Genomic DNA, 17,723 nt, shown 5'->3' on the forward strand with positions numbered 1-17,723 from the left:
AGTCTCCATAACATCATCACTAGAGGCTTACTCTCCTGTGCTAATTCATTCAGCACAAATATTTTCTGCGCGTCTGCCAAACCACTCAGCCAGTGCCCTGCAGCAATGGCAAGCTTGTTTTGCAGGCTTACGTGCAGTCCGTGTAGGAGGGGTGGGGAATATTTACAGTACCAGCAAGTCCTTGTGGCATCCAGTCTGAATAACCTTGGAAAGGGAATGTTGTAGCTCATGCTTCCCTTATGTCATCACTCCTATTAAAAGTAATATTCAGTGCTGAGTCTGTGGAGAAATACTGATTTTTAATATGCTGGATACAGGTTCTGATTGACCTCAACATTTATGTTCACATCACTGCATGCATAAAAAGCACAATGCACCACACTTCTTAAAATCAGAGTTTTTGCTACCTTGTTTTCTACCTGCTAGCTTCAATATGTAAAGGCAAAACAATTAATTTTCATAGAAATTAAGCAAAGGCTGATAGTATACAATATCACGTTTACTACATATCTCATTTGAAACAATACTATTTTTCTGTGACTTATAAAACAAAGTACATCAGAGACTATAAGAATAGTAGCTTGAAATAAAAATTTAATGCCAGGAGAGGTGTTGAGCTTGATGTCCTTATGCAGAGATTACTGCATAATTACTGCAAACAAATTACACTGTAAAAAGCATTGGAGATTTTATGGTATTGAGGCTAAAAATTTATAAGAGGAGCATATCTTAATTTAAGAATTGCTCATTACATGTAAATTAAGCATATGTCACGTATGAGAACAAGTGGTACACTTATATTAAATATAATTATGTATATATTTATTTAGGTTTCTGACAGTCAAATTTCACATACACAGAGGAAAATACAAATTAATGAAAAATAAAAAGTCAATCAGTCAAATAAAGAAGGACATATAGAATAGTAACGTAGAACCCTTTAATGCAGAGGTCAAGGGAAGCATGGAAGATAATAAGAATTTGAAGTATTTGTAAGTAAGTGGACATTATGCAACTACTCAATCATACCCACTTCCTTTGTCTATATTCACCTTTTAAGCAAAATCATTCCATCAGAAAGGACTTCAGCATCAGGAAGCCAGCTTTTTTTTGTTTAGGTTATGCATTGTTTGGGGCACTGGTGTGTTTTTTATGTGTATTCTAAAGACCTGAGGATAATCTCAGTGCCCAACAAGTCCAAATTATCTGCTTCCCTTCACTTTTCCTAGACTTTTGTAAACAAAAGTCAGAATAATTAGGGTATTTAAAAAAATGCTTTACTCAGAGAGTAAACTGAAAGGCAATTTCTCAAAGTGCTGAGCAATCAGAGCACCTGGGTATTGGTAGTTTAACTCACAAGTGTTCATAGATGTTTGGCATAAAGTCCTCAGAAATCACTCAGTTTGGGCATAGGCACAGGTTTTTGGAACAAAGAAACACACATGGTCGTGCTTGTAGGCTGTGCTTGGCCAAGGGAAACAAAGTAATTGATCTTAGGGCTTTGTGCTGTGTGTCAACAGTAAAATTATTCTTTCCCTCTGGTTGCATTTTAAAGTATTTTAGCTCAATCCTGTACATTTTGTAGTTAGAATTTCTATGGCTTATTAGAGGACTGACTCTGACACAGGTGTAAGACTTTGGCAAGCAAATCTTGGGTATTGCTGCTGCTGAGAAGTTAGACCATGATATCTGACGATAGACTGTTTCCAGGTTCATTTTTAAAGAGATGAAATATTCTCACTGGGTTATTTTGGGCTCTTCTCAGTAACGCTCTCACTGTAATCCACTTAATCTCTCAATTGTAACAGTTCTTCCATTCCTGACGGTAACTTTGCATGAGAGTAAATCATTTGGACTACAAACAAACGAAAAATAAATAAAAAAGGATTAATCCTCCTAAAAGCCTCGAATCCTAAAGGTTCAGTTTAATTTCTTCAAAACTAAAGAATCACCTACCATACATGGAGGAGCAGTGCTATAACTCCTGTGCCAACTATTTGTATTACAGAGGGCAAAGCAGCATCTGCAGAGTCAGGGTGTGGGCAGGCTCCTCTTCCTGGCTGCCAGCAAACATGGCAGTGCAGCTGCACCAGCACAGAGGGATATTTGTTAGCTAAATCGAAAGCTGCTGTAAGATACATTCTCTGTCCTTTCAGAGTTCTTCTCATGCTGGTCTACAGCCCCTATAATATACCTAGGATGTCTGACAGAATCTGACCGTTGCTCATCAGTTCTTTATTTTTTTCCACATTTGCTTTCCTGTCTAGACCATAACTTCAGAGCCCTTAGTGCTTAGACATTTTAAAATTTCCTGTATTTGGATTATTTTCCCTGTAGGTTCCTGACTGCTATCCCATACTCTTTTTGACTCCTCTCTAAATGAAGTTACTGACATTGGCAGTGGGCGACATTCCCAATTTTCTGCATATGGCAACTGAAGAGAAGCCACACCAACTTCAGTTCACGACACTCAGGGAGAAAAATTAAGTTTTTATCCTATGTGCTTCAAGATCTGTAGCAATTGAGGTGTCTTGTATCTCTCTGAGCCTCCAGACTGGTTCTTGTGAGCTTCCTCAGTATGTATAGGTTGCCCAACTCTGCAACGTAAATGACTGAAGGAAAGAACGTGTGGAGGACCCCTCCTGGTTCCAGAGTAAGGGAACTGGGGCAGTGTTATGGCATCAGAACAGCTGGGCAGGATGAGGTCAGTGCTTTAGCTCACATCTGGCTCAGTATCCTGTTTGCCACAGTGCCCAGAAGCAGGTAATTAGAGAAAAAATACAGAAGAGAACAAGTATGGAATGACACTTTGCTGGTATTTCCTCTGAGCTTTAGGGAGTCTGTGGCATAGGGACTTCCAAAAGCCAGAGTTTGCATCTGCATTTTCATGCATGATGGTTCTTGATAGACTTTCTATGAATTTTTCTAATTACTTTCTGAATCATTCATAGTTTTGGCATATACAACATCCTGTGGTAACGAATTCTGTGATTCATTTATGTTGTATAACAAAATATTTCATTTTCTTTAAATCATCTACCAATTAATTTTATTAGGTGCCCTTCTTATTATGAGAAACAGTGGGTAGCTTTTTTATTTTTATTTTTTATTTTTTCCTGAGTTATTTTCTACTTATCTACATTGTATTTTTCTTTTGCTTTCCTAGAGGGAAGCAGCTTGATACCTGTGTTACTCTGTTCAGTACATTTTCTGGATACATTACATCCTTTTTGAGACAGGATGACCATCGGTACAATCTATATTCATGAAAAAATATATATTTGATAAATATTTTTTCTAATAGTTTTTTAATATATAGTTCATATTTATTTTTCTTTTCAGGTGTCTGTTGACTGACATCTTCATAAGTCCCTTTATTGAACGGTAATAGTTCATTTAAAGTTCATCGCCATGTGTATAAATAAACATAGTTGTGCACATGGGAAAAGAAAAGGCTTTACTCTGCATTTATCAACAGCGAATTTCAACCACCATTTTACTTATGATCTGTATTATAAAATACTTTTAATTACTTTCAGTAGATTTGACTTTCCTGCATAACTGTGTATCACCGGCAAAAACCATCACCTTTCTGTTCGCACCTCCTTGCCTAATAATCCAGTAAATTGAAAAGCATGAATCTCTGTTGGGCTACCCTGATAATTTTTCATCCTCTGTTGTGTAATCCAACCTCTTTCTTACTGTACTTTAGAGGATATTAAACGATGAGCCCTCTCATCCTACAATGTCTTTTCTTCCTTGGCAAGGGACTTCGTGAAAAGCTTTTTTGAAATATGAATATGTTGCTATCAACTGATTATTCTTATCCATATGTGTTATTGACTCCTTCAAAGAAAAGCACTAAATTTACAAAACCAGGATCTAAAACGTTTTTTAATACTTTGTTATTGTACTTATCCAGATGTCTTTTAATTCTATTGTTACAATTAAATGTCTTCACAAAGTTTGGAGTAACACCAGGGACCCTTTACTACTACCAAGTCTACCAAAGCTTTTTCTGCAAGAAAGGAAAATTACTGGGGATCTGTAACAAGTCTAAAATACTAGTTTTAGTGCAAAATTGGTTCAGGCTCCTAATAAAGATGATATTTAATTACAGCAATAAAGAATATGTCAGCACTACTGAACTTCAAAATGAACAGCTGTAATTTTAGTGCTTGAAGAGACAGATAAGAAAGAACCCAGTGGCACATTTAATACTCTATATTTAAGAAAAATTGAGCTTTTATAATCAGACAGTATTATGGAAGGTTACTAACAAAAATTAAGCAATTGCATTTTATGCAGAGTGAATCTTACTTATATGGGCCTGGTTTCCTGCAACACTATCAGCATCTCAGCACTCAATACTACTATCTCATTTCTGCACCAGTGCATTGTGCGTTGAGCCCAACTGATTAACTGGGATAGTTACTCAAATTTCTGGAACAAAAATGAGAATGTTGCACTACACTAGTTAGGGTACTCTGATACTAGATGTCACACCTTACTTCAGTGACCTTCAGCTATGAGACATATCCAGCGTGTGACTTCAACATCATATCAGCAGCAACTTAGGAGGCAAGTTCCATCAGTGCTCAAATATGTGAATTTATCCTTTTGTATTTAACAAGAAAACAGATCAAAGCTAGACAATAGATTTTTTACCCCTTCTGTTGTCAGCATCACATTTCCATTCACTGAGGTTCATTGGCCCTGCTAAGATTCATGGCCAAAAAAGTAATCTTTATATATTTCTAGCCTTGAACTAGGCTAGAATTCATTAATATTATGAACTACAGTTGGAAGAAATAAGCTTTTGACTTCTACAAAAGAAAGCAACCTGTTTCCTTGACAAGAAGCACGCCAATAGCACTTCACATTTAACTTCTGTGAGCCAAATAACTTACCAGTTTTGAGTCTTCATCCTAAGTAAAGGTAAAAAAGTAAAAAAAAAAACCCTTGACAGATAATTATTACTTACCTATCAAAATAAATATGTTTCCTTGTTGTTATTTTTTTTTTTTACATAGTATATGTATACAATATTTCATCCCCACATGAAAAAAAAGGAAGACAGAGAGATATTCCATTAGGCATTCTGTATGAAGGCTGCAGAAGAGTCTATCTAAACAAAGAGAAGTAAGTGAATTGGAGGAAAATATAGGATCTTTAAAGCTGTGTATGTGCATAGGTTCTCAGTGGTGTATACAGCATTGCAGCTAAATGTGGCTGAATGCAAGAGAGAAAACATTGCACATGATCTCTGAGGAAAGCCATGATGGTAATCAAAGACAAGATACTAAAATGTGAGGGAGAGGAGAGTACTGTAAAGCTGAGAAATGTTAGGTGAAAAAAAATAACATATATATCTGATAGTTTCTTAATGCAGCGATAACACAGTAATGGATAGCCTTCAAATGTTTTAGCTAGCTAGAAGCAATGTATCTAATATTTCAGGATAAATTGTAGTAATTAATCCCAAAAGGACAGAGTGACTAACCTCCATGGGTTTTATACATGATTTTATGGGAGCAAATGAATCAGGCATATGCTTGTGATGTGGTGCCAGTGGGGGAGGGAAGGAGAAAAAGAGCAGATGTTCCTTAAGAAGGAAGATTTAACAAGAAGGAAAAAGCAGAACTTCCTCCTAATAATCAACATACTCCTTCTTGGTTTTCATTCAAAAGGAAATTTCAGGAATGTCCCACACAGATTTATACATCTCAGGAAAAGGTACGTAAAAAAGGCTTTCACTTACTTACTCTATGTAAAGAAAAGAGCGACAACAACAAAGAAGCAGGTAGCAAAGAACGGAACAGAATTCAGACTTTTTCATCTAATCCTTAATTCTCGAATGCACTGCCTAAGCAGGAGCAAGTAAAAAAGAAAATCAGTAACTCTTATTACAAGAAGAAAATTGCAGCCAGGATCAATTGTTGCCATTAGCCTTTTATTCAGGCTCCTGGTAAATTCTGATGATATTTTTGGCCCATTTATCTCAATAACATCATTCTTCTTCAGATGGCATTCCTAGAACTGGCATTATGAGGCTGCTCATCAGCTGTTCTTAACTCTGCTTTTTCCAGGTGTCTGAGTAGAATAATTTTGTTCAGAACCATGAGAATGATCCTTCTATCTTCATGTCTGAAAGCTGCAACTAAATCTCAAAACCTAGAACTAAAAGCCAAAATCCTTTCTGAACTAGTAACTTGATTTGGTGCCAACTGAATATGATGTGAGCATGTGACAAGCAGTCGATTATGTCTTCAAACAGATAGAACCTTTTCATCACTTCAGCTACTAATGTGAGGTTTTCATCCCAAGACAGGCTTTCTAAAGTATTTGAACCTTGCTCTGAATATGTGGAATACAGATGGTCAGGAGGTGACAAGACATTGATCATAAAGCAGATATTTTTTATGTTAATGATCTGAATCAGTGATTTGGTGTGAAATCTCAGTTATATCATGATTGCTTAGTCTTCATAAATGGTATACTACAGAATGGAGCTTCTACAATGGTAAGTATCCTACCAGAGGGACATTTTATGTTATTATGAACCAATCTGGCAATGCAAAAAAAGTCTATGGCGAGTTGGAATCTGGTTCTATCATTTCTGAGCAAGTTTCTGTAACCTCCTTAGGGGGATACAGTACATTAAAAATATGATAAGTATTTAATATGATAAAAATATGATAAGCATTTAAGAGTGTTAAGGAAAGAATTGTTATAGTTGTACTGCAAAAAGGAAAAAAAAAAAAGAGAGAAGACTGTATAGGATTCAAATACACGATGAATAATCAATTTTCTGATCTGCTTTCATAGGCAGTATTTATCTTTTGTATAAATTATGTCTGTGGAGAATGGGATTAGCTAGTAAATACTACAGTTACCAATTACATTGTCAGTGTTTTCCACACTGAGTTTCAAAACTTATGATGAAAGAACAAAATGCCAGTACGATGATGACATAAAGACAGGGACACATCTGTGCCTACTGAAAATTAACTTTGTTCCACTATTATTCTACCTATCGAGCATCATTAAACTGCATGGGTGTCTGTATATGCATGCCTGTGCATGCGTATCCCTTAGGGTCTAAATTAATTTTCAGAAAATTTCCTGGACAGAACAGAATGTTCCCTTCATAATAAGCTATTATTATTATTAAATAAGTATGAACTGAAGACCTGGAGGTTATTTCATGTTTATTTGATAATGTAGACTATATATACAGCTGTGTAATTGCACTGGAAACTGAAGTTCTGCCATAAACATGGAAAAGTCACAGCAAGATATGTGTTTGTCTTCAGGGACAAATTTGAAAACCTCCATGTTTGTATCTTTGGTATTATAACAAATGCTGATATATGTTATTGTAGTGCAGAACAGATATTATAACAAATGCTGTTGTATGTTATTGTAGTGTGGAACATTTCTACATCTAAGCATCCATAATATTCCTTGGGAAAATAAGGAAAATACAGATTTAGTTTTAGAATATACATTTTAGTTACACTAATTCTGTCACTTTTTATTTTGAAAAATACTTTTAGCATAGATGAGAGTTGGATAGTGACTACAGGATATCATTTTTCAGGGAAGGTAGGTAACTGAAGGAAACAAAGGTTGTTATCTACCTAATTGCTCTAAAAAAAAACAGGCCACATGCAGCTGAAAATTTGTGCTTCCAGAAGTGTCAAAAATTGTGGCATGCTTTTGAAATCTGAATTATTTTGAAAGATGAGACTACACTTATATTATGGAGTAAAATACACTCACTTTAGATTCACTTCTGTTGAGTTTCAGATGCTTAATATACATTTTCATGACTATGTCACGTGTCAGCACAGGAAACTTATTAATTCTGCCCTTTTTCTATTTCAGTAATGTCTTAGATTTGATTGTATGTTGTATTTGTATGGTGTTTCTACCTTTACTATCTAACTGAAGTTATGGCATCAAGATTTTAAAAATCTATCTAGAAAAACAAAAATTGCTTTCTCCTCAGAGGTTACTGTAATTAGTCAAAAGGATTTGTTGGGCTGTCCTAAATAGTCTGACTTGGATTAGGATAGATACCAACCTAACAAACAAAAACATAAAATTGATGTAACCGCAACCTTTATCAGAACAGACAAAGCACAAACAGGTCAGGTGTTGCAGCAGCATCTGACAGGAATGACTTGTCTTCTTTAAACTTCTTAATTTGATAAGACAAAAACTAAACACAACAAATGTTATAGTACTTAAATATTATGAAATTAAACCTAAAAGGAGCAGTGCTTAGGACTGTGTACTTTCATGTTTAAATGCATTTTAGGGGGAGACTGAGGTACCTAGGTCCAAGACAGCTATCCAAATGTTTACCTCAGCCTGGAGAAACCTAATGTGCAGTTGTCTAGACATGTTTTGTTTTTTTGTTTTCTACAAAAAGAAATTAAAGATTTATTGAGCCAAGTTTCAAATACAAATAAAATAGGTGTTTGACTCAGTTTTGTACTGAGAAAGCCACTATCCTAAGAGAGGCTGTAATGGGGTCCTGTCTTTTTCAATGCTATTTCAAGAATAATCAAATACACAAGCTATACTGGAAGTATTGCAGCCCACAACAAAGGAATGCCAAAGTCCCTTGTTCCCAATGTTTATTCTGTCTTGTCCTTTCAGTGCTACATATTCTAAGGAAGAGTGATCAGCTTCAATGGCTGAGATGGAGACTCATCCCCATTTCATTCTAATCTGATAAGGAGCTGATTATGAAAAACTAAACTATATCCCTACCTGTTGAAGCCTGAGACTCCAGGTTTACCATTTCTGAAGCTATTATGTAGATGCTGGTAGCTTCCTTCTTGCTCAGTGTCTAATCTGAGAAGAGCATGTAGCATTGTGAAACCCCATATGGACAGACACACCTAACCCACGGTTCTCAGTAAAGAACCTGTTTTCATCATGCCCATTTACTCAGTGTCACCTTATCAACTTCTCCCGAGTTTATAGGGACACTGAACTTTGGAACTATTTGAACATTCTAAAAAATTGATTTGTGTAACCACTTTTGCTTCTAGAACTATGTAGTTCCATACTTCATCATTCAAACTAGTGGGTTAACAGGGAAATGTGCCTGAGAATGTGGGAGTTCTGCATGCCTCAGTTCTGGTTCCTCCTTCAGGGACCGCATATGCATTCCGCATTGTACTTGTCTTTTACTGAAATAGCATTGGAAACAGACTGCAGTCCATGATTTTCTGTCTGAAGAGTTTATCCTTTTCATTAGGAAAGAAAAAAAAAATAAATCTTGAATTACTTGACATTAATTTTTAATGAAATCTATTTTAGTAAGAGAGAGGCAAAATTTTTATGCATGTTCTAATTCAAATCCCTATTTTAGCCACTCATTACAGGTTTTGCAACCATGTAAATGGGTAGGGTCTTGACCAGATATGGTAATTTAGAATACTTAACAAAGGCAAACAGCATCATCATAGCATCAAATGAGAGCAGGTGCCTCCAGAATGAGAAATAAAGCTTAAATGAGGCATTTGGTTCAGACTGTCAAAATTACATAGTTGCATATAGGTTGCTTATATACAAATGAACACTAATTCTGACTGATTGCCAAATTACTAAAGTCAAGCTTTTCTCCTCAGAAAGCATGCATAAACCTTGTTTCTCACAAGATAAAATAGGGGTTTTGTGTTAGAGCCTAGTGTCATTTTGTCTGCAGCTTGGTGGCACTGTAAATTTGGCAAGATGAACAGCAAGAGGCCCATATCCTATACACCAGGCTTGTGAACTGTCTGAGACCCAAGGAAATTTGCACAGCATCTGCTGGCATTTTGCCTGGAATTAGTTGCTGCAATTAGCACTTATTTTCGCAAGCAACAGATCTGTCCCCAAAGAAATTATAGGTCACTACCACTTGCTGTTACACAGTTTTATCTTTTTTTTTTTTTTTCTTGTTTAAAATATTTTTATATATAATTCTATGTTCACACCTTAAAAACATTTCTTTCCTCATTGTGTTATTTTCTATTGGATCAAAACTGATCCTTGTTCTCTCTTCCCTACACCATCAGTTCTTTTAGTATGCAGCTCAAGAAGCTTTCTGCCTGCTCTCACTGTGAATCTAGTTTGGGACTTTGGAAAATGAGATCTAGCTACAAGACCAGTTGTACCTTTATTTACAGAAATAGATTAGCATACTACATTATTAGGTGTTGCATCATAAATATAAACATATTCTGTAAGACATTTCTGTAGTTAATGAAGGAATTTTTCTGCATAATACTGACACGAAGGTATCACCACTCATGCCATACTTTCACTATCACTTTGAGCTAACAAACACTGACACTGAAGAGAGAGTGGCCTGCAACTTCCTCCCTCCCCTTGTTATCTTCCGGCCTCTTCTAGTTACTCTTACATTACATTATAACTTGTGATTCCACAGGTGTTTACACATAGTTGCAGGATGAAACAGATCTGGAGATCTAGCTGGTGATAATATTAACCCTGAAAAAAAAATATTTATATATATGCTTAGTTACTTTTGACTAAACTAAAAGATACTTCTAAGTGGATCTGTTTTACTGTACAATTCATTCACTGGCCAAATGAACACTGGTGCTCACATTGTAGTGTGGTAACAAGCACAAGCAATTAAGAGCAGGTAGGACCAGCTCTTACTTTTGGAGGGCCAGTTTCAAATGATTGTTGAGCTACAGAGATACATGTTCTGTGCCAATACCACAGGCTAGAAAATAATCCTTGGGGGAAAGATCCTTTTTGCACACCTAGAGATCATATACAAACTCATTAGTCCTTTTCAGCAGAATTCTGTTATTTCTAGACATTTAGAACATAAAGATATAAAGGAGCGTTATTCTGTAAAGATGTTCAAAATCAATCTAAGTGTAAAAATTATCAAAAATACCATGGAAAATATTTATTTGCTTTAGCTTAATGGCACACATTGCCTATATAATATAATAAGTCAATATATGTCATATATAACAGAGGTGCATATGTGGCTAGACCACTGGTAAACAAGCCAGCTCAGTTTCAAAAGGGCTGAGCACCACAGTTGTAAGCTTATTCCTGGTGCAAAACATAGGTGAATTTTCTTTAAAATAGAATCAACATGGAAAAAGACCAACCATAGTTTCTTCAAAGCAGACAGTAAAAACACTGAAATGAAATGAAAACTAATTACAGTGTTTAGGGCAAGACAGATCTGGTAGGCAGGATAGTTTATATACTAAACACCTGGTGGTACTTGGACCATGTAGTAACTCTGTAGTTCCTTATTTATTCATTAGTACTGGAACAGACAGATTACATGTTCATCTCTACTGGCAGGTTCTATGGTGAGGGGAAGAGGGTAGAGGGAAGGAAAGCAAATTCTGCTGCAAATTTCTTGTTTTAGTGAAAAAGTCTTATTTGGGGGAAAAAAAATAATAAAAAAGTCTTGAACATCAATATGAACATCGTTATCTCCTGAGAAAGAACTGATTTAAGTAGTAAGTAGAAGGGTTGATTTGAGTGCACTATTTACATCAAGTAACTCTCAGAAATCAGCACTCCAAAATGCTGACATTAAACTCTGATTTAATTGAGCAGCTGCTACAAGTGAATAGGAGTTGAGATAGCTCAGCACTTTGTTCCTCTGTTCTGCATGTACACAATAGTTTTGGCTCAACAAGAGCATTTTTTATTAAACAATGCTTTCATTTGCAGCTATAATTACATCATACTCTGATTGGAACTGAAGCACATTAACTTACAGTTCTGTGTTCTTAGGGTCTATGGCACAGGTAGTAAATATAATGATCTTACTGTTCTTCTGGCCTTGACATCTGCAGGATGCACATCTTAAGCCCTACGTCAACCATCAGATACAATGTCTAGAGATATCTTTATCTACAAAAACGTTGGAGTATGTTCTAACCGTTTTTACTTCTTCAGACCCTAAAAGTCCCAAGAAGTGCAAGCACAAAGAATGCAAGAGTCAGATGAACACGACAAACCAAGACATTTTCAAAAAGAAAGAAACATTTGTGCATTTATTAAGTTCTGCTAGAAGACTGAAGTGGCTTGCTGAGTTCAAAGGCTGAGTGGGGGTATTGCAGTTAGCTGCCACTTGAAGGGGAAAAGGGTGAGGGTGACAGGGCACTGGAACAGGTTGCCCAGAGAGGTTGTGGAGTCTCCTTCTGTGGAGATATTCAATCCCACCTGGACACCATCCTGTGCAATGTGCTCCGGGTGATCCTGCTCGGCTGGGTGATGGGACCAGATGATCTTCAGAGGGCCCTTCCAGCCTTGGCCATCGTGTGATTCTGGGACCTGGCTGGCCTAGCACAATGAGGAAAGTGGTTCCCAGGCAATAGGAAGGTGATTAGAGTATCAAAAGCAAAACAGCAAAACCCGATAGCGTCACAGCTGCAGTGCTAAAGTACCCTAACGTCCACAACTGTCACAAGATGTAAGGGACTGCCTTGGTTCACGGGTTTTGTGCTTCCTAGTGAAGGGAAGCAGAGACACGAAAGTTTTGAGTAAACAGAAAGCTTCCTGGCACAACACCGTAAAGCAGCAGGTTTGCACAAAATATAACTAACTCCCCAAACTGCAGATAAGTTCATAAATATGTGTAGGTGGCGGTAAGTCAGCTTGAGACCCCCAGGAAGTAAGGTCCCAATCGTTCTGGCAGCGGGACAGGGAGGGAGCTGCCGGCACCGCTCCGCCTGTGGCTGCCGGGGGCCGGCAGCAGCGCGGGCCTTGCCGGGCACCAGGCAGCACAGAAAAGAGCCCCCACACTCCCCCTGTCCACCTCCTGCGGGAAAAAAAAATAATGAAGAAACCCTGAAGCATGGTGGGGGGATAAACCCACTTTGTATCTCCCCTTACAGCTCCGTGCCGTCCGTACTCCCCCCCCGCAAATGGCGGCGCCTTTAAATGGAGGCGGGGCCGGGCCCCGAAGTTTGCCCAAGTTGTGGAGCGGGGCCGGCGGAGCTGCGTGTTCAGCCCGGCCCGGCCATGGGCCCCCCCGGCCGGTAGGAGCCCCGGCGCCATGGACTACCTCACCGCCATCACCGGCAAGGGCAGCCGCCTGCTGCGCGGCACCGCCGGCCGCCTCTGGGGGGTCGTGCCCGGCGGCCTCCGCCAGGTCCGCTTCCAGGACGGCCTCGGCCGCGGGGCTCCGCACCCCGCCTCGGAGCCGCCGCCAGGTAGCGGGGGGACGGGGGCTGAAGCGGGGGGCCAGGGGTGGCTGCCGAGCTCCGTGAGGAGGAGGAAGGAGGAGAGGGCCGCGTGGTGCCGGCGGTGTCCCCCCGCCAGGCAGGGGGAGGCCCCTTGCCCTCAGGGAGGGGGGCGGTGAGACCAATGCCCCCGGGTTTGGGGGCGTTGCTGCGGTGTTTGTGTTCCCGTGTGTCTGCCTGGTACTTTTATTAAGTGTGTGTGTGGTGGTGGGGGTGACTGGGGAAAAGTTGCTTGGTTTGAGCTCTCCCGGGTGTGTGTAAAGTGGTTTCTGTCTTCCAGGTGGTCCTGGAGAACTTGCAGCACTTGGAAGCAGTTGGGGTGCTGCTGAGGGCAGAAATAGTGCGTCTGCCTTTTGGTGGTTAGGTGGGGTGGGCAGGGCTTTTCTTTGGTCCTGTGTCACCCCAATCTTGATAATGCTGTCTGCTGTCACTGTGGGACGGTAACTCCCTCGTGGGAGGTGGGCAGGGGGCTGGCAAGAAACACTACAAAGACCCAAGAGGGGTGGGCAGTGGGTGGGCACTGCTCGCCTGGTCCTCCTCTGCCTCCACCACGAGGGCACTAGGGAAGTAATGCTGCCAGCTGGAGCAAAGAAACAAGCCTTGCCTCGACTAGTAAAAGTAGCACACTCTAGGGACTGCTGGGGAAGAAAGCCACATGAAGCTGAGCTTGTGAAAATGCTTCCTAAAAATCTGAGGAGCAGTATTCAGGGAACAGTAAATCTGTTTGTGCTTTCTGTCCTCAGCAGCCCTGCCCTAAGTGGGTGATCACTTTTGCCATAGTCTGTAGGTAAGTGTGAAGTCAGGCCTCTAGTGAAAAGTAATGCTAAAGTAATGCCGAAGTTTTATTGTTCTCTTCCTTCAGGTTATTTGGAGTAAGTAAAATAACTTTTTTATCAGAAGCAAGTTCTGCTACCTACTGTAATAGGCAAGGGAAGTGCCCATGCAGCATGAGATGTGAAGATAACATCTCCTTGTATGCCTTGGATCATGCCTTTTATACAGAAAGGGTAATACCTGACCACTGATGTTTGCAGTGCTACCTTGTCTTTCTTTGGGGGCCCTCTCTGGCCCCCAGCCTAAAGGTGTAACAGGGTGTGAAAGAGACAGCAACCTGTTTCAGCAGTGAGATAAAGTACCTCCAATAAGGTATCTACAAAATGTTAAGGGCTTGTTAACGGAGGCTATTGTTCTTTCACAGAATCAAAATGACAGTGAAACACTTCAGACATATTTTGATCTTCAGTCAGTTACAAGGCCAGGTGTTCAGCTGCTGATTCATGTGAAGACTTGGAGGAGGAAGCTTTCTATGGCTATTTTTTCCTCCTGCTCTGGCACAAAAGATTAATTTGGACTGCATGATATTGTTCATTTCCACCCCCCCCACCCTGTCTTTTAGCAGAAAGTGTATTTCCTCATTCTTTTATAATATAATATTTAAAGTTAGCATCAGTGAGAGTATGGTTCTAGAATGTGAGATGGATTTCTTCAGATACAGAATCTGATGTGTCTTTCTGACAGAACCATACTTTGGGTTAATTCTAGGCCAAGACTACTGCTGAAGGTATTAGATCTTGGCTCTGTACTTTCCCTTCACAGGGTTTCAGTTGCTCATAGGCAGAAACAAACTCTTGTGGAATTCAGAAGTCTTCCTGTGGCAAGCACTTGCTGGGTTCCACAGACTGCCTGTGTTATGGTGGTAGGTGCTATGGAAGCTGTGACAATGATTACAACACTTAAAATAGAGGTTGGATTTAAATTTAATTAGAGATGGGTCCCATGACACTAACTCAAACTGTAATGGCAAACACTAACTACTCCAAATGTTCAGTCTGTATGCAGTGCTCTGGAGTCAGACTTATTACTCTAGCATTTTTCCCCCCACCTGTGACTTTTAGAAGGATCTTTTTGGTTATTTTCTTTACATGGTTCACTAATGACTCTGTTATTTCTTAGAATAGTTCTTCTATAAATATGCTTATTCATACTTCCTTGTGAAATGTGAAAACTCTAATTTTGGAAACAAACCAACCTTTTAAAATAATTAAAAACTATTTTTATTTTTACATCTTAAAGTATCTCAATTTTGTTCTTGTAATATTAGTAATTCTACAGCTTTTTTTGTTTGGTTGGCTTCTGAAGCAGTTTAATAGCTGCAGTGCACTGTAAGGTTTCTAAGTTCTGGGAAGTTATCCTGGCTGAACGCTGTACCTCAAATCACTGCTGCAAGCCTTCTGCAGGTATGTGCTGAACAGTTTGCTCTTTCTTAGAAGGGAGGAAGGAGAGGTTGGGAGGCTGAATAGTGCCGTGGGAGGCTGTAAACCTGTCTGACCAGTTGGTTGTTTGTGTCAGCCATGCTGGTGGAATAACTTGATGAAGGCATTCTGTCTCTTAATGAGTGTCGTGGAGGATAAAAATGTAAGGAGAAACGCAAGTGCTGGAGAAAGCATCCAGCTCTAACAAAGGTGCTACCAATAATTTGAGTCTGTAATTACTTTAAGGAAAAAGTCATGTAAGCTTTAAAATGCCACTTCTAAAGGTAGTTGATAATAGTAATTGATAACTTCTAGAAGAAGCCAGTTTATGCGTATGGCCTGGATTTACTGGGAAGCTTTAGAACAGAATCAGTCACAGAATGGTTTGGGTTGGAGGGAACCTTTAAAGCCTGTACAGTTCCAGCCCCCTGCCATGGGCAGGGACACCTCCCACCAGACCAGGTTGCCCAGGGCCCATCCAACCTGGCCTTGAGCACCCCTAGGTATGGGACATCCATAGCTTATCTGGGTAATGTGTGCCAGTGCCTCGCTACCCTCTGAGAGAGGACTTTCTTCCTTATATCTAATCTATAGATATAGATCAGATAATTTAAAACAACTGCTGCTTGTCCTGTCATTCCACTCCCTGACCAAGAATCCCTCTCCAGCTTTCCTTTAGCCCCCTTTAGGTACTGGAAGGCCACTATAGGGTCTGCCCCAAGACTTTTCTTCTTGAGGCTGAACGACCCCAACTCCCTCAGCCTGTCTTCATAGGAGAGGTGTTACTTGATCACTTTTGTGGCCTCCTTCTATACTTGCTCCAACAGGTCTGTGTCTTCCTTGTGCTGGGGGCTCCAGAGCTCAATGCAGCTCTCCAGGTGGGTTCTCATGAGAGCAGAGTAGAGCAGGAGAATCAGCTCCCTCACCTGTTGGCCATGCTGTTTTTGTAGCTCAGAAAACCAAACGTATCTTGGGGTGTAAGCATGCACATTGCCAACTTATGTTGAGTCTTTCAACAACCACCACCCCCAGGTCCTTTTCTTCAGGGCTGCTCTCCACCTGTTCTCCACCCAGCCTGTATTTCTGCTTGGGATTATCCTGGCTCAGGTGCAAGACCTTGCACTTGGCTTTGTTGAACCTCATGAGGTTCATGCAGGCCCACCTTTCAAGCCTGTCCAGGTCCCTCTGGATGGCATCCCTGCTGTCCAGCCACGTCAACCACATCACACAGCATGGTAGCTGTGTATCTTTTTTGTCTTGTTTATTGGTGTATATATTGCAGGTGTTAGTGTGCTGAAATTGCATGTGTTTTTCTTTGCTTTAAGATGCAACTCAGGGCTTTAGGAAATGTGTGATTAAGGGTAATCCTCAATGCAGAATTAACTTGAGCATCCAGTTTAATTTGAGTCTCAACCATACAAACATTACTTAAATGAGCCAACAGCATGTCCCATAGCTTAGTATGCTGTTTCCTTTATCTGCTGTGAAAGGGAGAGCATTGCTCAAAGAGTTATTTTGCTTCCTTTCTGTAGCACTGGTGAGATTGTATGCAGACTCCTGTTTTGTGCAGCAAAGTTCAAGAGGCTGCTGAGGAACTTCAGAGGGTACAGCAGAAGAGTGCCAGTATATTTAGGGGTATAGGATATACAACCTGTGTGGGGCTGAGGGAGCTGGCCTTTAGCCTTGCAAATCATCAGGGTGGTTTAGGGGCAGTCTGAGAGTGACATACATCTGCTTAAAGGGCCATGCTCTTCTCAGTTGTAACAGATGATAAAGGAAGGCACAACAGCCACAAGTTTGGGCTTAGGAGGTTCAATCTGGACATAACAAGAACTTCACAAGGAGGGTGGAACGTCACTGGGACAGATTACAGGGTAATTTACGTAACTCAGAAATCTTACTGGCTTGCCTCCACCAAGCCCTAGCTGACCTGATCTGATGTTGACAGTAGTCCTGCTGTAAAGTGGAGGTTGGAATAGATGTACTTCAGATTTCTTCCAGGTAACACTTTGATCCTGAGTGCAGGCTTCTACACCTGGAGTCCTTCTCAAGACATCCTCACCTCGCTTCTCTCTGCAGTCAGTTCATGGAGGGAGAAGGTGAACTGCACATGCAGCTTTCCTGCAATATATCTTTTAAGTACAGAAGTTAAAGAAATGAAAATCAGTCACTCAGAACATCCTCTTAGTTTGTCAGAAATTGTTCTAGTTGCCTT

At 39.9% G+C, this 17,723-nt stretch overlaps 1 protein-coding gene across 7 annotated transcripts in view; it reads left to right on the plus strand.

The window, feature by feature from the left end:
- OXR1 (oxidation resistance 1) overlaps window positions 1–17,723 on the plus strand; it is a 268,713-nt gene that overhangs the window by 178,741 nt on the left and 72,249 nt on the right. For 2 of the 7 annotated variants that reach the window (XM_084509715.1, XM_084509718.1), the window contains exon 1: window positions 12,998–13,226. The exons of 4 other annotated variants lie outside the window; for them this stretch is intronic. In XM_084509715.1, coding sequence (XP_084365841.1) covers window positions 13,070–13,226 — 157 coding nt within the window. In that variant the 5' untranslated portion in view covers window positions 12,998–13,069. Of the gene's footprint in view, window positions 1–12,997; window positions 13,227–17,723 lie in introns of those variants that run through there. One more of the 7 variants, XM_084509716.1, reaches the window with a different exon arrangement.

This window comes from Aythya ferina (genome assembly GCF_964211825.1).
Source record: "Aythya ferina genome assembly, chromosome: 2".
NCBI classification, from domain to species: Eukaryota; Metazoa; Chordata; class Aves; order Anseriformes; family Anatidae; genus Aythya; species Aythya ferina.